Consider the following 26,103-nt stretch of genomic DNA (forward strand, 5'->3'; position numbering starts at 1 on the left):
GAGATGCAGGAGGGAGGGCACAGTGAGATGCAGGAGGGAGGGCACAGTGAGGTGCAGGAGGGAGGGCACAGTGAGATGCAGGAGGAGAGGGCACGGTGAGATGCAGGAGGGAGGGCATAGTGAGATACAGGAGGGAGGGCACAGTGAGATGCAGGAGGGAGGGCACAGTGAGATGCAGGAGGGAGGGCATAGTGAGGTGCAGGAGGGAGGGCACAGTGAGATGCAGGAGGGAGGGCACAGTGAGATGCAGGAGGGAGGGCACAGTGAGATGCAGGAGGGAGGGCACAGTGAGATGCAGGAGGGAGGGCATAGCGAGATGCAGGAGGGAGGGCATAGTGAGATGCAGGAGGGAGGGCAGTGAGATGCAGGAGGGAGGGCACAGTGAGATGCAGGAGGGAGGGCACAGTGAGATGCAGGAGGGAGGGCATAGCGAGATGCAGGAGGGAGGGCACAGTGAGATGCAGGAGGAGAGGGCACAGTGAGATGCAGGAGGGAGGGCACGGTGAGATGCAGGAGGGAGGGCATAGTGAGATGCAGGAGGAGAGGGCACAGTGAGATGCAGGAGGGAGGACATAGTGAGATGCAGGAGGGAGGGCATAGTGAGATGCAGGAGGGAGGGCATAGTGAGATGCAGGAGGGAGGGCATAGTGAGATGCAGGAGGAGAGGGCACAGTGAGATGCAGGAGGGAGGGCACAGCGAGATGCAGGAGGGAGGGCACAGTGAGATGCAGGAGGAGAGGGCACAGTGAGATGCAGGAGGGAGGGCACAGTGAGATGCAGGAGGAGAGGGCACAGTGAGATGCAGGAGGAGAGGGCACGGTGAGATGCAGGAGGAGAGGGCACGGTGAGATGCAGGAGGGAGGGCATAGTGAGATGCAGGAGGGAGGGCACAGTGAGATGCAGGAGGGAGGGCAGAGTGAGATGCAGGAGGGAGGGCATAGTGAGATGCAGGAGGGAGGGCAGAGTGAGATGCAGGAGGGAGGGCATAGTGAGATGCAGGAGGGAGGGCAGAGTGAGATGCAGGAGGGAGGGCACAGTGAGATGCAGGAGGAGAGGGCACAGTGAGATGCAGGAGGGAGGGCACAGTGAGATGCAGGAGGAGAGGGCACGGTGAGATGCAGGAGGAGAGGGCATAGTGAGATGCAGGAGGGAGGGCATAGTGAGATGCAGGAGGGAGGGCAGAGTGAGATGCAGGAGGGAGGGCATAGTGAGATGCAGGAGGGAGGGCAGAGTGAGATGCAGGAGGGAGGGCACAGTGAGATGCAGGAGGAGAGGGCACGGTGAGATGCAGGAGGAGAGGGCATAGTGAGATGCAGGAGGGAGGGCACAGTGATATGCAGGAGGGAGGGCACAGTGAGATGCAGGAGGGAGGGCATAGTGAGATGCAGGAGGAGAGAGTTCCAAGGTACTGGAGGATAAAAGTGTACAAATAAATCCCAGATGTTAAAAGTTAACGTCTCACAGCGGCAACGTTGTAATGCAGAGTCCCGATCTTCCTCCAATCTTCACCTTCAATTTCAACTCCAAAATTAAGGCCGCGTCCATAGACGGACAGGCCGCGCTGAGCCGTGCGGACGCTCCGCGCTGAGCCCCTGCATTCTCAATGAGGATGCCTTGAGAGGGGCTCACGCGAGCGTCCGCAGGCGTGCTGAGGCTTTGGAGTTTTCAGCCGAGCGCCAAGCTGTTTTTCAGCGCGCTGTCAGCCTTAAGCCTTAAGCTGCGTCAACGTCACAGCGCCGTGACGTCAGCGCCATGATGTTGACGTCAGTGCGTCGCGGGCGATTGGCCCAGCGACGTCACTGCCCCGCCTCCAACCACCTCCCCCCGGCTCCCTTCGCGCACGCTGGCTCGCCTGCAAGTCCGTGGAATCGCGCTGACTTAAGCAGGCGAGCCTCAGCGTCAGCGCGCCTCCGCTCTCCCCACCCCTCTATGGCCCGGGCCTAACTCTTGTAGACACTTATGATGTGACGCTTTTGATGTTACGCAGCCTTATGGCGAAACAGCCAAGCTACAGTGACTTAAGTACCCTATTCACATGCATTTGACTAACACTTAAGGGAGGGGTTTCTCACCCGATCCCTCCTAATACACAGGAACACATACTTCTCAACCCTCCTAATACACAGGGACACCCGATCCCTCCTAATACACAGGAACACATACTTCTCACCCCTGCTAATACACAGGGACACCCGATCCCTCCTAATACACAGGAACACATACTTCTCACCCCTGCTAATACACAGGGACACCCGATCCCTCCTAATACACAGGAACACATACTTCTCACCCCTGCTAATACACAGGGACACCCGATCCCTCCTAATACACAGGAACACATACCTCTCACCCCTGCTAATACACAGGGACACCCGATCCCTCCTAATACACAGGAACACATACTTCTCAACCCTCCTAATACACAGTGACACCGATCCCTCCTAATACACAGGGACACATACTTCTCAACCCTCCTAATACACAGGGACACATACTTCTCAACCCTCCTAATACACAGGGACACCCGATCCCTCCTAATAGACAGGGGCACATACTTCTCACCCCTGCTAATACACAGGGACACCCGATCCCTCCTAATACACAGGAACACATACTTCTCAACCCTCCTAATACACAGTGACACCCGATCCCTCCTAATACACAGGGACACCCGATCCCTCCTAATACACAGTGACACCCGATCCCTCCGCATCTTCCTACAAATCTAATAACATTTTCAGAACAAAACGTTTGCACTTAAACTCCGAATAAAACGAGAAAATCGATGGGAGCGGGAAGCGTGGGGGACCCCCGGGGCAGGTGAGTACTGGGGCTCCCCCGGGAGTCACTGAGCTGTATAAATACCCCAGTACCCCAGCAATCCCTGTGTGAGCAGCGATGCTGGAGCCCGGAGCCAGGCTCATGTGGCTGCTACTTGTAATCTCTGCAGCAGGTGAGTGTGTGTGAGTGTGTGTGAGTGTGTGAGTGTGTGTGTGTCTGTCAGGGTGTGTGTGTGTGTGTGTATAACGCAGAGCAGTGTGTGTGTATAACGCAGAGCAGTGTGTGTGTATAACACAGAGCAGTATGTGTGTATAACGCAGAGCAGTGTGTGTATAACACAGAGCAGTATGTGTGTATAACGCAGAGCAGTGTGTGTGTATAACGCAGAGCAGTGTGTGTATATAACGCAGAGCAGTGTGTGTGTGTGTAACGCAGAGCAGTGTGTGTATAACGCAGAGCAGTGTGCGTAACGCAGAGCAGTGTGTGTGTATAACGCAGTGCAGTGTGTGTGTATAACGCAGTGCAGGGTGTGTGTATAACGCAGAGCAGTATGTGTGTATAACGAAGAGCAGTGTGTGTTTGTGTGTAACTCAGAGCAGTGTGTATAACGGAGAGCAGTGAGTGTGTGTAACACAGAGCAGTGTGTATAACGCAGAGCAGTGTGTGTGTATAACGCAGAGCAGTGTGTGTATAACGCAGAGCAGTGTGTGTAACGCAGAGCAGTGTGTATAACGCAGAGCAGTGTGTGTGTATAACGCAGAGCAGTGTGTGTGTATAATGCAGAGCAGTGTGTGTGTATAACGCAGAGCAGTGTGTGTATATAACGCAGAGCAGTGTGTGTGTGTGTGTGTATAACGCAGAGCAGTGTGTGTATAACGAAGAGCAGTGTGTGTGTGTATAACGCAGAGCAGTGTGTGTGTATAATGCAGAGCAGTGTGTGTGTATAACGCAGAGCAGTGTGTGTGTATAACGCAGAGCAGTGTGTGTGTATAACGCAGAGCAGTGTGTGTGTATAACGAAGAGCAGTGTGTATAACGCAGAGCAGTGTGTGTGTGTAACGCAGAGCAGTGTGTGTGTGTAACGCAGAGCAGTGTGTGTGTGTAACGCAGAGCAGTGTGTGTGTGTAACGCAGAGCAGTGTGTGTGTGTAACGCAGAGCAGTGTGTGTGTGTAACGCAGAGCAGTGTGTGTGTGTAACGCAGAGCAGTGTGTGTGTGTAACGCAGAGCAGTGTGTGTGTGTAACGCAGAGCAGTGTGTGTGTGTGTAACGCAGAGCAGTGTGTGTGTGTAACGCAGAGCAGTGTTTGTATAACGCAGAGCAGTGTGTGTGTATAACGCAGAGCAGTGTGTGTGTATAACGCAGAGCAGTGTATGTGTATAACGCAGAGCAGTGTGTGTGTATAACGCAGAGCAGTGTGTGTGTATAACGCAGAGCAGTGTGTGTGTATAACGCAGAGCAGTGTGTGTGTATAACGCAGAGCAGTGTGTGTGTATAACGCAGAGCAGTGTGTGTATAACGCAGAGCAGTGCGTGTGTGTAACGCAGAGCAGTGTGTGTGTGTAACGCAGAGCAGTGTGTATGTATAACGCAGAGCAGTGTGTGTGTATAACGCAGAGCAGTGTGTGTGTACGCAGAGCAGTGTGTGTGTATAACGCAGAGCAGTGTGTGTGTATAATGCAGAGCAGTGTGTGTGTATAACTCAGAGCAGTGTGTGTATATAACGCAGAGCAGTGTGTGTGTGTGTGTATAACGCAGAGCAGTGTGTGTATAACGAAGAGTAGTGTGTGTGTATAATGCAGAGCAGTGTGTGTGTATAATGCAGTGCAGTGTGTGTGTATAACGCAGAGCAGTGTGTGTATAACGCAGAGCAGTGTGTATAACGCAGAGCAGTGTGTGTGTATAACGCAGAGCAGTGTATGTGTATAACGCAGAGCAGTGTGTGTGTGTAACGCAGAGCAAACGCAGAGCAGTGTGTGTGTGTAACGCAGAGCAGTGTGTGTGTGTAACGCAGAGCAGTGTGTGTGTATAACGCAGAGCAGTGTGTGTGTATAATGCAGAGCAGTGTGTGTGTATAACTCAGAGCAGTGTGTGTATATAACGCAGAGCAGTGTGTGTGTGTGTGTATAACGCAGAGCAGTGTGTGTATAACGAAGAGTAGTGTGTGTGTATAATGCAGAGCAGTGTGTGTGTATAATGCAGCGCAGTGTGTGTGTATAACGCAGAGCAGTGTGTGTGTATAACGCAGAGCAGTGTGTATAACGCAGAGCAGTGTGTGTGTATAACGCAGAGCAGTGTGTGTGTATAACGCAGAGCAGTGTGTGTGTGTAACGCAGAGCAAACGCAGAGCAGTGTGTGTGTGTGTGTAACGCAGAGCAGTGTGTGTGTGTAACGCAGAGCAGTGTGTGTGTGTAACGCAGAGCAGTGTGTGTAACGCAGAGCAGTGTGTGTAACGCAGAGCAGTGTGTGTGTATAACGCAGAGCAGTGTGTGTGTGTAACGCAGAGCGTGTGTGTGTAACGCAGAGCAGTGTGTGTGTATAACGCAGAGCAGTGTGTGTGTATAACGCAGAGCAGTGTGTGTGTATAACGCAGAGCAGTGTGTGTGTATAACGCAGAGCAGTGTGTGTGTATAACGCAGAGCAGTGTGTGTGTATAACGCAGAGCAGTATGTGTTTTTAACGCAGAGCAGTGTGTGTATAACGCAGAGCAGTGTGTGTGTATAACGCAGAGCAGTGTGTGTGTATAACGCAGAGCAGTGTGTGTGTATAACGCAGAGCAGTGTGTGTATAACGCAGAGCAGTGTGTGTGCATAACGCAGAGCAGTGCGTGTATAACGCAGAGCAGTGTGTGTGTATAACGCAGAGCAGTGTGTGTGTATAACGCAGAGCAGTGTGTGTGTATAACACAGAGCAGTGTGTGTGTATAACGCAGAGCAGTGTGTGTGTATAACGCAGAGCAGTGTGTGTACACAGAGCAGTGTGTGTACGCAGAGCAGTGTGTGTGTATAACGCAGAGCAGTGTGTGTGTATAACGCAGAGCAGTGTGTGTGTATAACGCAGAGCAGTGTGTGTGTATAACGCAGAGCAGTGTGTGTATAACGCAGAGCAGTGTGTGTATAACGCAGAGCAGTGTGTGTGTATAACGCAGAGCAGTGTGTGTGTATAACGCAGAGCAGTGTGTGTGTAACGCAGAGCAGTGTGTGTGTATAACGCAGAGCAGTGTGTGTGTGTATAACGCAGAGCAGTGTGTGTGTGTATAACGCAGAGCAGTGTGTGTGTGTATAACGCAGAGCAGTGTGTGTGTGTAACGCAGAGCAGTGTGTGTTTGTAACGCAGAGCAGTGAGTGTGTGTAACGCAGAGCAGTGTGTGTGTGTAACGCAGAGCAGTGTCTGTGTGTAACGCAGAGCAGTGTGTGTGTAACGCAGAGCAGTGTGTGTGTGTAACGCAGAGCAGTGTGTGTTTGTAACGCAGAGCAGTGAGTGTGTGTAACGCAGAGCAGTGTGTGTGTGTAACGCAGAGCAGTGTGTGTGTATAACGCAGAGCAGTATAATGCAGAGCAGTGTGTGTGTATAACGCAGAGCAGTGTGTGTATGTAACGCAGAGTAGTGTGTGTGTATAACGCAGAGCAGTATAATGCAGAGCAGTGTGTGTGTAACGCAGAGCAGTGTGTGTGTAACGCAGAGCAGTGTGTGTGTGTGTAACGCAGAGCAGTGTGTGTATGTAACACAGAGCAGTGTGTATAACGCAGAGCAGTGTGTGTGTGTGTAACGCAGAGCAGTGTGTGTGTGTAACGCAGAGCAGTGTGTGTGTGTGTGTAACGCAGAGCAGTGTGTGTGTAACGCAGAGCAGTGTGTGTGTATAACGCAGAGCAGTATAACGCAGAGCAGTGTGTGTGTGTAACGCAGAGCAGTGTGTGTGTGTAACGCAGAGCAGTGTGTGTGTAACGCAGAGCAGTATAACGCAGAGCAGTGTGTGTGTATAACGCAGAGCAGTGTGTGCACTGACACCATGTCTCCCCCCCCCCTGTGAGTGTCCCCCCGGGTCACACTGACCCCATGTCTCCCCCCCTGTGAATGTCCCCCCCCCGGGTCACACTGACACCATGTCTCCCCCCCTGTGAGTGTCCCCCACCCCCGGGTCACAGTGACACCATGTCTCCCCCCCCCTGTGTGCACTGACCCCATGTCTCCCCCCCCCCTGTGAGTGTCCCTCCCCCGGGTCACACTGACACCATGTCTCCCCCCTGTGAGTGTCCCCCCCCCGGGTCACACTGACACCATGTCTCCCCCCCTGTGAGTGTCCCCCCCCCGGGTCGCACTGACACCATGTCTCCCCCCCTGTGAGTGTCCCCCCCCCCCTGGGTCACACTGACACCATGTCTCCCCCCCTGTGAGTGTCCCCCCCCCCAGGTCACACTGACACCATGTCTCCCCCCCTGTGAGTGTCGTCCCCCCCTTCGGGTCACACTGACACCATGTCTCCCCCCCTGTGAGTGTCCCCCCCCCGGGTCACACTGACACCATATCTCCCCCCCTGTGAGTGTCCCCCCCCGGGTCACACTGACACCATGTCTCCCCCCCTGTGAGTGTCCCCCCCGGGTCACAGTGACACCATGTCTCCCCCCCCCTGTGAGTGTCCACCCCCCGGGTCACACTGACACCATGTCTCCCCCCCCCTGTAAGTGTCATCCCCCCCCGGGTCACACTGACACCATGTCTCCCCCCCTGTAAGTGTCCCCCCCTGGGTCACACTGACACCATGTCTCCCCCCTGTGAGTGTCCCCCCCCTCAGGTCACACTGACACCATGTCTCCCCCCTGTGAGTGTCCCCCCCTCAGGTCACACTGACACCATGTCTCCCCCCCCTGTGAGTGTCCCCCCCCCGGGTCACACTGACACCATGTCTCCCCCCCTGTAAGTGTTCCCCCCCTGGGTCACACTGACACCATGTCTCCTCCCCTGTAAGTGTTCCCCCCCTGGGTCACACTGACACCATGTCTCCCCCCGTAAGTGTCCCCCCCTGGGTCACACTGACGCCATGTCTCCCCCCCTGTGAGTGTCCCCCCCCTGGGCCACACTGACACCATGTCTCCCCCCCCCCTGTGAGTGTCCCCCCCGGGTCACACTGACACCATGTCTCCCCTCCTGTGAGTGTCCCCCCCCCCCCGGTCACAGTGACACCATGTCTCCCCCCCTCCTGTGAGTGTCCACCCCCCGGGTCACACTGACACCATGTCTCCCCCCCCCCTGTAAGTGTCCCCCCCCCCGGGTCACACTGACACCATGTCTACCCCCCTGTAAGTGTCCCCCCCCTGGGTCACACTGACACCATGTCTCCCCCCCTGTGAGTGTCCCCACCCCCCGGGTCACACTGACACCATGTCTCCCCCCCCCTGTGAGTGTGTCCCCCCCCCCAGGTCACACTGACACCATGTCTCCCCCCCCTGTGAGTGTCCCCCCCCCCGGGTCACACTGACACCATGTCTCCCCCCCTGTAAGTGTTCCCCCCCTGGGTCACACTGACACCATGTCTCCCCCCCTGTAAGTGTTCCCCCCCTGGGTCACACTGACACCATGTCTCCCCCCCGTAAGTGTCCCCCCCTGGGTCACACTGACACCATGTCTCCCCCCCCTGTGAGTGTCCCCCCCCTTGGCCACACTGACACCATGTCTCCCCCCCCCTGTGAGTGTCCCCCCCCCCGGGTCACGCTGACACCATGTCTCCCCCCCCCTTTGAGTGTCCCCCCCGGGTCACACTGACACCATGTCTCCCCTCCCCCCCCCCTGTGAGTGACCCTCCCGGGCGCAGCCACGGCGGAGCGGATCTGTAAGTACCACGATGTGGCCGAGTACTTGAATGTGACGGAGCGCCGGGAGCTGCTGTCACTGACCATCCCGCAGACGGACTGGAGGAGGCCGCTGACCATCACACTGGACATTGTGCTTATCGCCATCTTATCTGTGGTGAGAGCGAGGTCAGAGGTGACGTGAGGGAGACTGCCCCCCCCCCCCCAGTGAGGGAGACTGCCCCCCCCCCAGTGAGGGAGACTGCCCCCCCCCCAGTGAGGGAGACTGCCCCCCCCCCAGTGAGGGAGACTGCCCCCCCCCAGTGAGGGAGACTGCCCCCCCCCAGTGAGGGAGACTGCCCCCCCAGTGAGGGAGACTGCCCCCCCCAGTGAGGGAGACTGCCCCCCCCCAGTGAGGGAGACTGCCCCCCCCAGTGAGGGAGACTGCCCCCCCAGTGAGGGAGACTGCCCCCCCAGTGAGTTACTGTCCCCCCCCCAGTGAGTTACTGTCCCCCCCCAATGAGTGAGACTGTCCCCCCCCAGTGAGTGAGACTCTCCCCCCCAGTGAGTGAGACTGTCCCCCCAGTGAGTGAGACTGTCCCCCCCAGTGAGTGACACTGGGCCCCCCCAGTGAGTGAGACTGTCCCCCCCAGTGAGTGAGACTGTCCCCCTCAGTGAGTGAGACTGTCCCCCCCAGTGAGTGAGAATGTCCCCCCCAGTGAGTGAGACTGTCCCCCCCCAGTGAGTGAGACTGTCCCCCCCAGTGAGTGAGACTGTCCCCCCAGTGAGTGAGACTGCCCCCCCCCAGTGAGTGAGACTGTCCCCCCCAGTGAGTGAGACTGTCCCCCCCCCAGTGAGTGAGACTGTCCCCCCCAGTGAGTGAGACTGTCCCCCCCAGTGAGTGAGACTGTCCCCCCCAGTGAGTGAGACTGTCCCACCCCAGTGAGTGAGTGAGTGAGACTACCCCCCCCAGTGAGTGAGACTGCCCCCCCCCAGTGAGTGAGACTGCCCCCCCCCAGTGAGTGAGACTGTCCCCCCCAGTGAGTTAGACTGTCCCCCCCAGTGAGTTAGACTGTCCCCCCCAGTGAGTGAGACTGTCCCCCCCAGTGAGGGAGTGCCCCTCCGTGAGAAAGAGTGCCCCCCAGTAAGTAAGAGTGCCCCCCCAGTGAGTGAGTGCCCCCCCCAGTGAGTGAGTGCCCCCCCCCCAGTGAGTGAGTGCCCCCCCAGTGAGTGAGTGCCCCCCCAGTGAGTGAGTGCCCCCCCCAGTGAGTGAGTGCCCCCCCAGTGAGTGAGTGCCCCCCCCCCAGTGAGTGAGTGCCCCCCCCCCCCAGTGAGTGAGTGCCCCCCCCCAGTGAGTGAGTGCCCCCCCCCCCAGTGAGTGAGTGCCCCCCCCCCAGTGAGTGAGTGCCCCCCCCAGTGAGTGAGTGCCCCCCCCCAGTGAGTGAGTGCCCCCCCCAGTGAGTGAGTGCCCCCCCAGTGAGTGGGTGTCCCACCCAATGAGTGAGAGTGCGTCCCCAGTGAGTAAGTGTCCCACCCAGTGAGAGTGCGTCCCCAGTGAGTGAGAGTGTGTCCCACCCAGTGAGTGAGAGTGCGTCCCCAGTGAGTGAAAGTGCCCCCATGTGAGACTGGCAGGGGAGACTTTAAGCCCCATTATCCCTCTGATAGAGATATTTTTTGGCTCCCAGGTTGAGAAGTCTCAGACAGTCATCACGTACTCCTGGGTGACAGTGGTAAGAGCCCCCAGCCCCGCACTCCCTGCCCCTCACTTCCCAGCCCCTCACTTCCCAGCCCCGCACACCCTGCCCCTCACTTCCCAGCCCCGCACACCCTGCCCCTCACTTCCCAGCCCCGCACACCCTGCCCCTCACTTCCCAGCCCCGCACTCCCTGCCTCTCACTTCCCAGCCCCGCACTCCCTGCCTCTCACTTCCCAGCCCCGCACTCCCTGCCCCTCACTTCCCAGCCCCGCACTCCCTGCCCCTCACTTCCCAGCCCCGCACTCCCTGCCCCTCACTTCCCAGCCCCGCACTCCCTGCCTCTCACTTCCCAGCCCCGCACTCCCTGCCCCTCACTCCCAGCCCCGCACTCCCTGCCCCTCACTTCCCAGCCCCGCACTCCCTGCCTCTCACTTCCCAGCCCCGCACTCCCTGCCTCTCACTTCCCAGCCCCGCACTCCCTGCCTCTCACTTCCCAGCCCCGCACTCCCTGCCTCTCACTTCCCTGCCCCTCACTTCCCAGCCCCGCACTCCCTGCCTCTCACTTCCCAGCCCTGCACTCCCTGCCCCTCACTTCCCAGACCCGCACTCCCTGCCCCTCACTTCCCAGCCCCGCACTCCCTGCCCCTCACTTCCCAGCCCCGCACTCCCTGCCTCTCACTTCCCAGCCCCGCACTCCCTGCCCCTCACTTCCCAGCCCCGCACTCCCTGCCTCTCACTTCCCAGCCCCGCACTCCCTGCCTCTCACTTCCCAGCCCCGCACTCCCTGCCTCTCACTTCCCAGCCCCGCACTCCCTGCCTCTCACTTCCCAGCCCCGCACTCCCTGCCTCTCACTTCCCAGCCCCGCACTCCCTGTCCCTCACTTCCCAGCCCCGCACTCCCTGCCTCTCACTTCCCAGCCCCGCACTCCCTGCCCCTCACTTCCCAGCCGCGCACTCCCTGTCCCTCACTTCCCAGCCCCGCACTCCCTGCCCCTCACTTCCCAGCCCCGCACTCCCTGCCCCTCACTTCCCGCATGCGCGCTCCCTGCCCCTCACTTCCCACACCCGCGCTCCCTGCCCCCACACTCCGTGCCCCCGAACTCCCTGCCTCTCACTTCCCACACCTGCGCTCCCTGCCCCCGCACTCCGTGCCCCCGAACTCCCTGCCTCTCACCCCCAGCCCCTCACTCCCTGCCCCTGCACTCCGTGCCCCCGAACTCCCTGCCCCTCACTTCCCAGCCCCGCACTCCCTGCCCCTCACTCCCTGCCCCCGCACTCCGTGCCCCCGAACTCCCTGCCCCTCACTTCCCAGCCCCGCACTCCCTGCCCCTCACTTCCCAGCCCTGCACTCCCTGCCCCTCACTTCCCAGCCCCGCACTCCCTGCCCCTCACTTCCCAGCCCCGCACTCCCTGCCCCTCACTTCCCAGCCCCGCACTCCCTGCCCCTCACTTCCCAGCCCTGCCCCTCACTTCCCAGCCCTGCACTCCCTGCCCCTCACTTCCCAGCCCCGCACTCCCTGCCCCTCACTTCCCAGCCCCGAACTCCCAGCCCCGAACTCCCTGCCCCTCACTTCCCAGCCCTGCACTCCCTGCCTCTCACTTCCCAGCCCCGCACTCCCTGCCCCTCACTTCCCAGCCCCGCACTCCCTGCCCCTCACTTCCCAGCCCCTCACTCCCTGCCCCTCACTCCCAGCCCCGCACTCCCTGCCCCTCACTTCCCAGCCCCGCACTCCCTGCCCCTGACTTCCCAGCCCCTCACTCCCTGCCCCTCACTTCCCAGCCCCGCACTCCCTGCCCCTCACTTCCCAGCCCCGCACTCCCTGCCCCTCACTTCCCAGCCCCGCACTCCCTGCCCCTCACTTCCCAGCCCCGCACTCCCTGCCCCTCACTTCCCAGCCCCGCACTCCCTGCCCCTCACTTCCCAGCCCCGCACTCCCTGCCCCTCACTCCCAGCCCCGCACTCCCTGCCCCTCACTTCCCAGCCCCGCACTCCCTGCCCCTCACTTCCCAGCCCCTCACTCCCTGCCCCTCACTTCCCAGCCCGCACTCCCTGCCTCTCACTTCCCAGCCCCGCACTCCCTGCCCCTCACTTCCCAGCCCCGCACTCCCTGCCCCTCACTTCCCAGCCCTGCACTCCCTGCCCCTCACTTCCCAGCCCCTCACTCCCTGCCCCTCACTCCCAGCCCCGCACTCCCTGCCCCTCACTTCCCAGCCCCGCACTCCCTGCCCCGCACTCCCTGCCCCTCACTTCCCAGCCCCGCACTCCCTGCCCCTCACTTCCCAGCCCCTCACTCCCTGCCCCTCACTCCCAGCCCCGCACTCCCTGCCCCTCACTTCCCAGCCCCGCACTCCCTGCCCCTCACTTCCCAGCCCGCACTCCCTGCCCCTCACTTCCCAGCCCCGCACTCCCTGCCCCTCACTTCCCAGCCCCGCACTCCCTGCCCCGCACTCCCTGCCCCTCACTTCCCAGCGCCGCACTCCCTGCCCCGCACTCCCTGCCTCTCACTCCTCGCACTCCCTGCCCCTCACTTCCCAGCCCCGCACTCCCTGCCCTCGCGCGCCCGACATGTGGATTTGTATTTCCAGATGTGGTTAAATGAGTTTGTCCGGTGGGATCCGCAGGATTTCTGTAACATCAGCTGCATCACCCTCCCCCTGTCCCACTTCTGGGTGCCGGACATGTATATCCACGAACAGTAAGAGCGCGAATACAGCGGGAGTTACAGTATAGGGAGCGGTTATATGGCGTAATAGGAGGAGTTATAGGGAGCGGTTATATGGGGTAATAGGAGGAGTTATAGGGAGCGGTTATATGGGGCAAAAGGAGGAGTTATAGGGAGCGGTTATATGGCGTAATAGGAGGAGTTATAGGGAGCGGTTATATGGCGTAATAGGAGGAGTTATAGGGAGCGGTTATATGGGGTAATAGGAGGAGTTATAGGGAGCGGTTATATGGGGTAATAGGAGGAGTTATAGGGAGCGGTTATATGGGGTAATAGGAGGAGTTGTAGGGAGCGGTTATATGGGGTAATAGGAGGAGTTATAGGGAGCGGGTATATGGGGTAATAGGAGGAGTTATAGGGAGAGGTTATATGGGGTAATAGGAGGAGTTATAGGGAGCGGGTATATGGGGTAATAGGAGGAATTATAGGGAGCGGTTATATGGGGTAATAGGAGTTATAGGGGTGGTTATATGGGGTAATAGGAGTTATAGGATGTTAGGGCCTCTGCTAGGCAATGGTGAGTCCTAAGAGCTTACATTCTAAACCCTTAAATGGCCACCATGCCGTGTCAGCGGGCAAAACTGTCCTCTCTCCCGTGGCAGAGTCGTTGAGGACACGTCTCCATGGATGATTTATGCTAACGTATCTTCTGATGGAATGATGACCGCGTCCAAACCGACGCGCCTGACGACCACGTGCGCGCTCAAAATCTATTACTTCCCGTTCGATCAGCAGGAGTGCAACATCACTGTGAATAGTTACATGCACCTGGGTGAGGGGCGGTCTGGCCGGCTCGTTACTGACCGGCTCGTTACTGACCGGCTCGTTACTGACTGCCCTGTGCAGCTCGTTCCTGACCAGCTCGTTAGTGACCGGCTCGTTACTGACCGCCCTGTGCAGCTCGTTACTGACCGCCCTGTGCAGCTCGTTCCTGACCAGCTCGTTACTGACAGCCCTGTGCAGCTCGTTGCTGACCAGCTCGTTACTGACCGGCTCGTTACTGACCGGCTCATTGCTGACTGGCTCGTTGCTGACCGCCCTGTGTGTCTCATTACTGACCAGCTTGTTGCTGACCGGCTCATGTCTGACCGCCCTGTGTGTCTCGTTGCTGACCGGCTCATGTCTGACCGCCCTGTGTGTCTCGTTGCTGACCGGCTCATGTCTGACCGCCCTGTGTGTCTCGTTGCTGACCGGCTCGTTGCTGACCGGCTCGTTGCTGACCGCCCTGTGTGTCTCGTTGCTGACCGGCTCATGTCTGACCGCCCTGTGTGTCTCGTTGCTGACCGGCTCATGTCTGACCGCCCTGTGTGTCTCGTTGCTGACCGGCTCATGTCTGACCGCCCTGTGTGTCTCGTTGTTGACCGGCTTGTTGCTGACCGGCTCGTTGCTGACCGCCCTGTGTGTTTCGTTGCTGACCGGCTCATGTCTGACCGCCCTGTGTGTCTCGTTGCTGACCGGCTCATGTCTGACCGCCCTGTGTGTCTCGTTGCTGACCGGCTCATGTCTGACCGCCCTGTGTGTCTCGTTGCTGACCGGCTCGTTGCTGACCGGCTCGTTGCTGACCGCCCTGTGTGTCTCGTTGCTGACCGGCTCATGTCTGACCGCCCTGTGTGTCTCGTTGCTGACCGGCTCATGTCTGACCGCCCTGTGTGTCTCGTTGCTGACCGGCTCGTTGCTGACCGCCCTGTGTGTCTCGTTGCTGACCGGCTCGTTGCTGACCTCTCTGTCTCCCTCTTCTCCGCAGATAACGACATTATTATGCGGCCCCTGCGGAACTCGTCGGAGATGCGAGCTGAGAGCATGCACTGGCTGATGGGCAGCGGGGAGTGGGAGTTCCTGGACCTGACAGTGTACGAGACGCACGCGGGTCGCAGGGACCAGCTCATATACACGGTACTGATATCCATGCGTACGCGGGAGACACACACTGAATACAACCAGGAGATACACCTCCCTCAGTCCGTGTCCCTGGTATCCGCTCTGTCCGTGTCCTCGGTGTCCGCTCCCACGGCCCGTGTCCCCGGTATCTGCTGGTATCCTCTCTGCCCGTGCCCCTCCCCTCTGCCCGTGCCCCTCCTCTCTGCCCGTGCCCCTCCTCTCTGCCCGTGCCCCTCCTCTCTGCCCGTGCCCCTCCCCTCTGCCCGTGCCCCTCCCCTCTGCCCGTGCCCCTCTGCCCGTGCCCCTCCCCTCTGCCCGTGCCCCTCCCCTCTGCCCGTGCCCCTCCTCTCTGCCCGTGCCCCTCCTCTCTGCCCGTGCCCCTCCTCTCTGCCCGTGCCCCTCCTCTCTGCCCATGCCCCTCCTCTCTGCCCGTGCCCCTCCTCTCTGCCCGTGCCCCTCCTCTCTGCCCGTGCACTCCTCCTCTCTGCCCGTGCCCCTCCTCTCTGCCCGTGCCCCTCCTCTCTGCCCGTGCCCCTCCCCTCTGCCCGTGCCCCTCCTCTCTGCCCGTGCCCCTCCCCTCTGCCCGTGCCCCTCCTCTCTGCCCGTGCCCCTCCCCTCTGCCCGTGCCCCTCCTCTCTGCCCGTGCCCCTCCTCTCTGCCCGTGCCCCTCCTCTCTGCCCGTGCCCCTCCCCTCTGCCCGTGCCCCTCCTCTCTGCACGTGCCCCTCCTCTCTCCGTGTCCCCTCCTCTCTGCCTGTGCCCCTCCTCCCTGCCCGTGCCCCTCCCCTCTGCCCGTGCCCCTCCCCTCTGCCCGTGCCCCTCCCCTCTGCCCGTGCACCCCTCCTCTCTGCCCGTGCCCCTCCTCTCTGCCCGTGCCCCTCCCCTCTGCCCGTGCCCCTCCCCTCTGCCCGTGCACCCCTCCTCTCTGCCCGTGCCCCTCCTCTCTGCCCGTGCCCCTCCCCTCTGCCCGTGCCCCTCCCCTCTGCCCGTGCCCCTCCCATCTGCCCGTGCCCCTCCCCTCTGCCCGTGCCCCTCCTCTCTGCCCGTGCCCCTCCTCTCTGCCTGTGCCCCTCCTCTCTGCCCGTGCCCCTCCTCTCTGCCCGTGCCCCTCCTCTCTGCCCGTGCCCCTCCTCTCTGCCCGTGCCCCTCCTCTCTGCCCGTGCCCTTCCTCTCTGCCCGTGCCCTTCCTCTCTGCCCGTGCCCATCCTCTCTGCCCGTGCCCCTCCTCTCTGCCCGTGCCCCCTCTCTCCCCGTGCCCCCTCTCTGCACGTGCCTCTCCCTGCCCCTCATCTCTCCGTGTCCCTCGTGTCCCCTCTCTACACGTGACCCTCCTCTCCCCATGTCCCCTCTCTGCCCGTGACCCTCCCTGCCCCTCCTCTCTCCGTGTCCCCCGTGCCCCCTCTTCTGCCCGTGCCCCTCCTCTCCCCGTGTCCCTCGTGTCCTCTCTCCCCGTGCCCCCTCTCTGCCCGTGCCCCTCCTCTCTCCGGGTCCCTCGTGTTCTCTCTCTGCACGTGTCCCCTCTCTCCCCATGCCCCCTCTCTGCACGTGTCCCTCGTGTCCTCTCTCTGCACGTGTCCCCTCTCCCCGTGCCCCCTCTCTGCACGTGTCCCCTCTCTCCCCGTGCCTCCTCTCTCCCCGTGCCTCCTCTCTCCCCGTGCCTCCTCTCTGCATGTGCCCCTCCTCTCTCTGTGTCCCTCATGTCCCCTCTCTGCACGTGTCCCCTCTCTCCCCGTGCCCCTCCCTGCCCCTCCTCTCTCCGTGTCCCTTGTGTCCCCTCTCTGCACGTGCCCCTCCTCTCTCCGTGTCCCCTCTCTGCCCGTGCCCCTCCTCTCTCCGTGTCCCCTCTCTGCCCGTGCCCCTCCTCTCCCCGTGTCCCCTCTCTGCCCCTCCTCTCTCCGTGTCCCCCGTGCCCCCTCTCTGCCCGTGCCCCTCCTCTCTCTGTGTCCCTCGTGTCCCCTCTCTGCACGTGCCCCTCCTCTCTCCGTGTCCCCTCTCTCCCCATGTCCCCTCTCTCCCCGTGTCCCCTCTGCCCGTGCCCCTCCTCTCTCCGTGTCCCCTCTCTGCACGTGCCCCTCCTCTCTCCGTGTCCCCTCTCTCCCGTGTCCCCTCTCTCCCCGTGTCCCCTCTGCCCGTGCCCCTCCTCTCTCCGTGTCCCTCGTGTCCCCTCTCTGCACGTGCCCCTCCTCTCTCCATGTCCCCTCTCTGCCCGTGCCCCTCCCTGCCACTCCTCTCTCCGTGTCCCTCGTGTCCCCTCTCTGCACGTGCCCCTCCTCTCTCCGTGTCCCCTCTCTGCACGTGCCCCTCCTCTCTCCGTGTCCCTCGTGTCCCCTCTCTGCACGTGCCCCTCCTCTCTCCGTGTCCCCTCTCTGCCCGTGCCCCTCCTCTCTCTGTGTCCCCCGTGCCCCCTCTGTGCCTGTGCCCCTCCTCTCTCCGTGTCCCTCGTGTCCCCTCTCTGCACGTGCCCCTCCTCTCTCCGTGTCCCCTCTCTGCCCGTGCCCCTCCTCTCTTCGTGTCCCCTCTGCCCATGCCCCTCCTCTTCCCGTGTCCCCGCTCTGCCCGTGTCCCCTCTCTCCCCGTGCCCCCTCTCTGCACCTCCTCCCTCCGTGTCCCTCGTGTCCCCTCTCTGCACGTGACCCTCCTCTCCCCGTGCCCCCTCTCTGCACGTGCCCCTCCTCTCTCCGTGTCCCTCGTGTCCCCTCTCTGCACGTGCCCCTCCTCTCCCCGTGTCCCCTCTCTGCCTGTGCCCCTCCTCTCCCCGTGTCCCCTCTCTGCACGTGCCCCTCCTCTCTTCGTGTCCCCTCTGCCCGTGCCCCTCCTCTCCCCGTGTCCCCTCTCTGCCCGTGTCCCCTCTCTGCCCGTGTCCCCTCTCTCCCCGTGCCCCCTCTCTGCACCTCCTCCCTCCGTGTCCCTCGTGTCCCCTCTCTGCACGTGACCCTCCTCTCCCCGTGCCCCCTCTCTGCACGTGCCCCTCCTCTCTCCGTGTCCCTCATGTCCCCTCTCTGCACGTGCCCCTCCTCTCCCCGTGTCCCCTCTCTGCTGTGCCCCTCCCTGCCGCTCCTCTCCCCGCGCCCCCTCTCTGCACGTGCCCCTCCTCTCTCCGTGTCCCCCGTACCTTCTCTCTGCCCATGCCCCTCCTCTCCCCGTATCCCCTCTCTGCACGTGCCCCTCCTCTCGCCGTGTCCCCCGTACCTTCTCTCTGCCCATGCCCCTCCTCTCCCCGTATCCCCTCTCTGCACGTGCCCCTCCTCTCGCCGTGTCCCCTCTCTGCCTGTGCCCCTCCTCTCCCCGTATCCCCTCTCTGCACGTGCCCCTCCTCTCGCCGTGTCCCCCGTGCCCCTCACTGCCCCTCCTCTCTCCGTGTCCCTCGTGTCCCCTCTCTGCACGTGCCCCTCCTCCCCCGTGTCCCCTCTCTGCACGTGCCCCTCCTCTCCCCGTGTCCCCTCTCTGCACGTGCCCCTCCTCTCCCCGTGTCCCCTCTCTGCACGTGCCCCTCCTCTCCCCGTGTCCCCTCTCTGCCTTGTGCCCCTCCCTGCCCCTCCTCTCCACGTATCCCCTCTCTCCGTGCCCCCCGTGCCCCCTCTCTGCACGTGCCCCTCTTCTCTCCGTGTCCCCCGTGCCCCCTCTCTGCCCGTGCCCCTCCTCTCTCCGTGTCCCTCGTGTCCCCTCTCTGCACGTGCCCCTCCTCTCCCCGTGTCCCCTCTCTGCACGTGCCCCTCCTCTCCCCGTGTCCCCTCCCTGCCCCTCCTCTCCCTGTATCCCTCGTGTCCCATCTCTGCACGTGCCTCTCCCTGCCCCTCCTCTCTCCGTGTCCCCCGTGCCCCCTCTCTGCCCCTCCTCTCTTCCCCTCCTCTCTTCATGTCCCCGTGCCCCCTCTCTGCCCGTGCCCCTCCTCTCTCTGTGTCCCCTCTCTGCCCGTGCCCCTCCTCTCCCCCTGTCCCCTTTCTGCACGTGCCCCTCCTCTCTCCGTGTCCCCCGTACCCCCTCTCTGCCCGTGCCCCTCCTCTCCCCGTGTCCCCTCTCTGCCCGTGCCCCTCCTCTCTCCGTGTCCCCTCTCTGCCCGTGCCCCTCCTCTCCCCGTGCCCCCTCTCTGCCCATGCCCCTCCTCTCCCCGTATCCCCTCTCTGCACGTGCCCCTCCTCTCGCCGTGTCCCCCGTGCCCCCTCTCTGCCCGTGCCCCTCCTCTCTCCGTGTCCCCCGTGCCCCTCACTGCCCCTCCTCTCTCCGTGTCCCTCGTGTCCCCTCTCTGCACGTGCCCCTCCTCCCCCGTGTCCCCTCTCTGCACGTGCCCCTCCTCTCCCCGTGTCCCCTCTCTGCACGTGCCCCTCCTCTCCCCGTGTCCCCTCTCTGCACGTGCCCCTCCTCTCCCCGTGTCCCCTCTCTGCACGTGCCCCTCCTCTCCCCGTGTCCCCTCTCTGCCTTGTGCCCCTCCCTGCCCCTCCTCTCCACGTATCCCCTCTCTCCGTGCCCCCCGTGCCCCCTCTCTGCACGTGCCCCTCCTCTCTCCGTGTCCCTCGTGTCCCCTCTCTGCACGTGCCCCTCCTCTCCCCGTGTCCCCTCTCTGCACGTGCCCCTCCTCTCCCCGTGTCCCCTCCCTGCCCCTCCTCTCCCTGTATCCCTCGTGTCCCATCTCTGCACGTGCCTCTCCCTGCCCCTCCTCTCTCCGTGTCCCCCGTGCCCCCTCTCTGCCCCTCCTCTCTTCCCCTCCTCTCTTCATGTCCCCGTGCCCCCTCTCTGCCCGTGCCCCTCCTCTCTCTGTGTCCCCTCTCTGCCCGTGCCCCTCCTCTCCCCCTGTCCCCTCTCTGCACGTGCCCCTCCTCTCTCCGTGTCCCCCGTACCCCCTCTCTGCCCGTGCCCCTCCTCTCCCCGTGTCCCCTCTCTGCCCGTGCCCCTCCTCTCTCCGTGTCCCCTCTCTGCCCGTGCCCCTCCTCTCCCCGTGCCCCCTCTCTGCCCGTGCCCCTCTCTCCGTGTCCCCTCTCTGCCCGTGCCCCTCCCTGCCCCTCCTCTCTCCGTGTCCCCTCTATGCCCATGCCCCTCCTCTCTCCGTGTCCCCTCCCTGCCCCCGACTCTCTCCGTGCCCTTCCTCTCCCCGTGTCCCCTCTCTGCCTGTGCCCCTCCTCTCTCTGTGTCCCCTCCCTGCCCCCGACTCTCTCCGTGCCCCCTCTCTGCCCGTGCCCCTCCTCTCTCCGTGTCCCCTCCCTGCCCCCGACTCTCTCCGTGCCCTTCCTCTCCCCGTGTCCCCTCTCTGCCTGTGCCCCTCCTCTCTCTGTGTCCCCTCCCTGCCCCCGACTCTCTCCGTGCCCTTCCTCTCCCCGTGTCCCCTCTCTGCCCGTGCCCCTCCTCTCTCCGTGCCCCTCCCTGCCCCTCCTCTCTCCGTGCCCTTCCTCTCTCTGTGTCCCCTCTCTGCACGTGCCCCTCCTCTCACTGTGTCTCCTCTGCCCGTGCCCCTCCTCTCACTGTGTCTCCTCTCCCCGTGCCCCTCCTCTCCCCGTGTCCACTCCCTGCCCCTCCTCTCTCCGTGCCCCTCCTCTCTCCGTGTCCCCTCTGCCCGTGCCCCTCCCTGCCTGTGCCCCTCCTCTCTCCGTGCCCCTCCTCTCTCCGTGTCCCCTCTGCCCGTGCCCCTCCTCTCTCCGTGCCCCTCCTCTCTCTGTGTCCCCTCTCTGCCCGTGCCCCTCCCTGCCCCTCCTCTCCCCGTGTCCCCTCTCTGCCCGTGCCCCTCCCTGCCCCTCCTCCCCCCGTGTCCCCCGGGTTGGTGGGGGTGGCTCTCACCGTGGTTCCTTGCCCCCAGGTGACCATGAAGCGCCGGCCTGCCATGTACGTGCTGAACCTGATTATTCCCACCTGCGCCCTGCTGATCCTGGACACTCTGTCTCACTTTATCCCCGACTCCTACAAGCACAAGGTGGACTTCAAGGTCACCGTGCTGCTCGGGCTGTCTGTCCTGTCACTTGTCCTCAATGACATCCTGCCAACGTCCTCCGATAGTACCCCTTTGATAGGTACCAGGGGGTATATACACCTATACTTCTAGGGCTCAGCAGCGCTACAACGTATCTGTAGTGTGTGTGGGGGAGGGGGGTGTATGGTGTGCCCCCTGTACCCATGCAGTGCCCACTGTACCCACGCAGTGCCCCCTGTACTGGCACTCTGTGCCCCCTGTACACACACACTGTGCCCCCTGTACCCACACACTGTGCCCCCTGTACCCACACACACCGTGCCCCCTGTACCCACACACACCGTGCCCCCTGTACCCACACCGTGCCCCCTGTACCCACACACACCGTGCCCCCTGTACCCACACACACCGTGCCCCCTGTACTGGCACTCTGTGCCCCCTGTACACACACACTGTGCCCCTTGTACACACACACTGTGCCCCCTGTACCCACACACACCGTGCCCCCTGTACCCACACACACCGTGCCCCCTGTACCCACACACACCGTGCCCCCTGTACCCACACCGTGCCCCCTGTACCCACACGCACCGTGCCCCCTGTACCCACACACCGTGCCCCCTGTACCCACACACCGTGCCCCCTGTACCCACACACACCGTGCCCCCTGTACCCACACACCGTGCCCCCTGTATCCACACACACCGTGCCCCCTGTACCCACACACCGTGCCCCCTGTACGCACACACTGTGCCCCCTGTACCCACACACACCGTGCCCCCTGTACCCACACACACCGTGCCCCCTGTACCCACACACCGTGCCCCCTGTACCCACACACCGTGCCCCCTGTACCCACACACTGTGCCCCCTGTACCCACACACACCGTGTCCCCTGTACCCACACACACCGTGCCCCCTGTACCCACACACACCGTGCCCCCTGTACCCACACACACCGTGCCCCCTGTACCCACACACACCGTGCCCCCTGTACCCACACACCGTGCCCCCTGTACCCACACACACCGTGCCCCCTCTACCCACACACTGTGCCCCCTGTACCCACACACACCGTGCCCCCTGTACCCACACCGTGCCCCCTGTACCCACACCGTGCCCCCTGTACCCACACACACCGTGCCCCCTGTACCCACACACCGTGCCCCCTGTACCCACACACACCGTGCCCCCTGTACCCACACACACCGTGCCCCCTGTACCCACACACCGTGCCCCCTGTACCCACACACACCGTGCCCCCTGTACCCACACACCGTGCCCCCTGTACCCACACACTGTGCCCCCTGTACCCACACACACCGTGCCCCCTGTACCCACACACACCGTGCCCCCTGTACCCACACACCGTGCCCCCTGTACCCACACACCGTGCCCCCTGTACCCACACACTGTGCCCCCTGTAGCCACACACCGTGCCCCCTGTACCCACACACACCGTGCCCCCTGTACCCACACACACCGTGCCCCCTGTACCCACACACCGTGCCCCCTGTACCCACACACACCGTGCCCCCTGTACCCACACACCGTGCCCCCTGTACCCACACACCGTGCCCCCTGTACCCACACACCGTGCCCCCTGTACCCACACACACTGTGCCCCCTGTACCCACACACACCGTGCCCCCTGTACCCACACACACTGTGCCCCCTGTACCCACACACCATGCCCCCTGTACCCACACACTGTGCCCCCTGTACCCACACACACAGTGCCCCCTGTGCCCACACACACTGTGCCCCCTGTTCGCACACACTGCCCACACCATGCCCCCTGTACAAACTGTACCCACACACCGTGCCCCCAGTACACACAGCGCCCCCTTTACCCACATACCATGCGCCCTGTGCCCACACACACTGTGCCCCCTGTACCCACACCATGCCCCCTGTACAGTGCCCCCTTTACCCACATACCATGCCCCCTGTGCCCACACACACTGTGCCCCCTGTTCGCACACACTGCCCACACCATGCCCCCTGTACAAACTGTACCCACACACCGTGCCCCCAGTAATGCCCCCCCCCCCACCACCTGTCGTTGCAGCGTTGTTTTTCATGGGGTCGTTGGCGCTGCTTATTATCAGCCTCTTCGAGCTCATCCTGATCCTGTACATCGAAGGTAAAATCCGCCCATCCCCGCCGCCACCGCACCCCGACGCGCCCAGCCGCCAGGGTGCGTATCGCTGGCGTTTATACGGTTATAGTACCACTGCTTTTATCTGACCGTGTGGATGTTCCGTGCAGAGCAGCGTGCGTCCTGCGCAGAGCAGTGTCTCATGCGAGCAGCGTGCGTGCGTCCTGCGCAGAGCAGTGTCTCATGCGAGCAGCGTGCGTGCGTCCTGCGCAGAGCAGTGTCTCATGCGAGCAGCGTGCGTGCGTCCTGCGCAGAGCAGTGTCTCATGCGAGCAGCGTGCGTGCGTCCTGCGCAGAGCAGTGTCTCATGCGAGCAGCGTGCGTGCGTCCTGCGCGGAGCAGTGTCTCATGCGAGCAGCGTGCGTGCGTCCTGCGCAGAGCAGTGTCTCATGCGAGCAGCGTGCGTGCGTCCTGCGCAGAGCAGTGTCTCATGCGAGCAGCGTGCGTGCGTCCTGCGCAGAGCAGTGTCTCATGCGAGCAGCGTGCGTGCGTCCTGCGCAGAGCAGTGTCTCATGCGAGCAGCGTGCGTGCGTCCTGCGCAGAGCAGTGTCTCATGCGAGCAGCGTGCGTGCGTCCTGCGCAGAGCAGTGTCTCATGCGAGCAGCGTGCGTGCGTCCTGCGCGGAGCAGTGTCTCATGCGAGCACCGTGCGTGCGTGCTGTGCGGAGCAGTGTCATGCGAGCAGCGTGCGTGCGTCCTGCGCGGAGCAGTGTCTCATGCGAGCAGCGTGCGTACGTCCTGCGCGGAGCAGTGTCTCATGCGAGCAGCGTGCGTCCTGCGCGGAGCAGTGTCATGCGAGCAGCGTGCGTCCTGCGCGGAGCAGTGTCTCATGCGAGCAGCGTGCGTGCGTCCTGCGCGGAGCAGTGTCTCATGCGAGCAGCGTGCGTACGTCCTGCGCGGAGCATTGTCTCATGCGAGCAGCGTGCGTCCTGCGCGGAGCAGTGTCTCATGCGAGCACCGTGCGTGCGTCCTGTGCGGAGCAGTGTCATGCGAGCACCGTGCGTGCGTCCTGCGCGGAGCAGTGTCTCATTCGAGCAGCGTGCGTGCGTCCTGCGCGGAGCAGTGTCTCATGCGAGCAGCGTGCGTGTGTCCTGCGCGGAGCAGTGTACAGTGTCTCATGCGAGCAGCGTGCGTGCGTCCTGCGCGGAGCAGTGTCTCATGCGAGCAGCGTGCGTGCGTCCTGCGCAGAGCAGTGTCTCATGCGAGCAGCGTGCGTGCGTCCTGCGCAGAGCAGTGTACAGTGTCTCATGCGAGCAGCGTGCGTGCGTCCTGCGCGGAGCAGTGTGCATCTATGCAACATCCAGAGGGGGGAGCCGCGCTCCTCTGCGCTGAGGCTCGTCTGCGCAATCAGGAGCGATTGCATGAACTAGCCAGCGTGCGCGATTGGGAGGCGGGGCACTGACGTCACTGGGCCAATAGCCCGCGAAGCGTCAACGTCACTGTGACGCTGCTTCACTCTGATTGGAGGTTTTCAGCCGACAGCGCGCTCAGAAACAGGTTCTGCTGTCGGCTGAAAATCCCAGCGCCTCAGCACGCCTGCGGACGCTCGCGGGAGCCCCCTGTCAAGGCTTCCTCATTGAGGATGACGGGGCTCAGCGCGGAGTGTCCGCACGGCTCAGCGTGGCTCCCCCCCCTTCTATGGACGCAGCCTATATATATCCCGCGCGGAGGGGCGTTCGTCTGTCCCGCGCGCGTCTGTGCGGTGACCTGTCGGCTCTGCCTGTCTTCGCTTTGACAGGGTGATTTCGGGGGCACATCGCGCCCCCCCCCGGTAACGTCTCGTTGCAGCGGCTCTCACTGACCGGGGACCGAGCTGACCTTCTCTCTCTCCTGGCAGGGATCCTCCTGAAGAGATCCAGAGAGATGAAACCAGGGGGAGGTGACACGTGGCAGGCGTTGGGTGACGGGGAGTGTGGCCTCATGGAGCGGATTCGGAGAGACACTCAGCTGGTGCGGGAACAGATTCTCGCCCTGCGGAGCCTGCAGCACGAGGAGAACGAGTGCGCCGCGCTGCTGCAGCGCCTAGAGAAAGCCCTCTTCTACATCCACCTCCTGGCCATCCTCACCTTCACCGTCACGATTTGCGTCAAATGGAGCACGTAAACGCGTCCCTACACGCGTGACAATGGTTCCTAGATGGAGCATGTGGCAGGGGCCTCAACAAGACAATGTGACATTAATTGTATTTGTCCCACGGCAGCTCACGCATGGAGCCACGTGCGCTTCCGTCACTGCATGTTAGTACTTGCAAGCCGCGTAAATTCAGCTTCAATGTAAATTTGGAACAGGCATAAGCATCCGAAAGTGTGCGAAGTTTCTCACGGGGGGGAGAGAGGGCGCGAGGTTTCTCACGGGGGGGAGAGAGGATGCGAGGTTTCTCACAGGGGGAGAGAGGGCGCGAGGTTTCTCACGGGGGGGAGAGAGGGAGCGAGGTTTCTCACGGGGGGGGAGAGAGGGAGCGAGGTTTCTCATGGGGGGGAGAGAGGGAGCGAGGTTTCTCGCGGGGGGGGGGGAAAGAGGGCGCGAGGTTTCTCGTGGGGGGGAGAGAGGGCGCGAGGGTTCTCGCGGGGGGGAGAGGGCGCGAGGGTTCTCGCGGGGGGGAGAGAGGGCGCGAGGGTTCTCGCGGGGGGGAGAGAGGGCGCGAGGGTTCTCACGGGGGGGAGAGAGGGCGCGAAGTTTCTCACGGGGGGGAGAGAGGGCGCGAGGTTTCTCACGGGGGGAGAGAGGGCGCGAGGTTTCTCACGGGGGGGAGAGAGGGCGCGAGGTTTCTCACGGGGAAGAGGGTGTGAGGTTTCTCACGGGGTGGAGAGAGGGCGCGAGGTTTCTCGCGGGGGGAGAGAGGGTGCAGTGTGATTCTTAACGGTTGCCATTTTAGGAAGGCTTTAACCTTGACCTCACCTCTTTCCCCTTATGTATAAGTTGACGTTAGAATTGTGTCAATACGAGGGTCTCCGCTACATACAGGGGGGGCATGCCCATCGGTAACAGATATCTGGGCAAAAACTGTCACACTTATAAACAAACAGACACAAACAGTACCCTACATCCCTGGCCTGCCGTTAAAGTGCCGCAGAACCCGAGTCACCATGCGCAAAAACTGCGTTCCCATATACTGGCAGCCACAGAACCAGCAGCCTGGAGAGGCCCAGTCCCGAATATGGCAGACCCGGCGCCACGAGACGATTACAG

The 26,103-nt window shown here is 62.4% G+C and overlaps 1 protein-coding gene across 2 annotated transcripts in view; it reads left to right on the forward strand.

Annotated features, from left to right (window-relative positions):
- Window positions 1-25,260, forward strand: part of LOC142486283 (5-hydroxytryptamine receptor 3A-like) — a 27,754-nt gene extending 2,494 nt beyond the window's left edge. Inside the window, exons 2-10 of one of the 2 annotated variants that reach the window (XM_075584907.1) lie at window positions 2,742-2,953; window positions 8,569-8,741; window positions 10,249-10,293; window positions 12,846-12,955; window positions 13,585-13,754; window positions 14,727-14,875; window positions 20,645-20,855; window positions 22,827-22,955; window positions 24,752-25,260. In XM_075584907.1, the coding sequence (XP_075441022.1) occupies window positions 2,899-2,953; window positions 8,569-8,741; window positions 10,249-10,293; window positions 12,846-12,955; window positions 13,585-13,754; window positions 14,727-14,875; window positions 20,645-20,855; window positions 22,827-22,955; window positions 24,752-25,017 (1,308 nt within the window). In that variant the 5' untranslated portion in view covers window positions 2,742-2,898 and the 3' untranslated portion in view covers window positions 25,018-25,260. Of the gene's footprint in view, window positions 1-1,337; window positions 2,954-8,568; window positions 8,742-10,248; window positions 10,294-12,845; window positions 12,956-13,584; window positions 13,755-14,726; window positions 14,876-20,644; window positions 20,856-22,826; window positions 22,956-24,751 lie in introns of those variants that run through there. The other variant, XM_075584908.1, reaches the window with a different exon arrangement.
- The last annotated feature ends 843 nt before the right edge of the window (window positions 25,261-26,103 follow it).

This window comes from Ascaphus truei, unplaced genomic scaffold, assembly GCF_040206685.1.
Source record: "Ascaphus truei isolate aAscTru1 unplaced genomic scaffold, aAscTru1.hap1 HAP1_SCAFFOLD_805, whole genome shotgun sequence".
Lineage (NCBI taxonomy): Eukaryota > Metazoa > Chordata > Amphibia > Anura > Ascaphidae > Ascaphus > Ascaphus truei.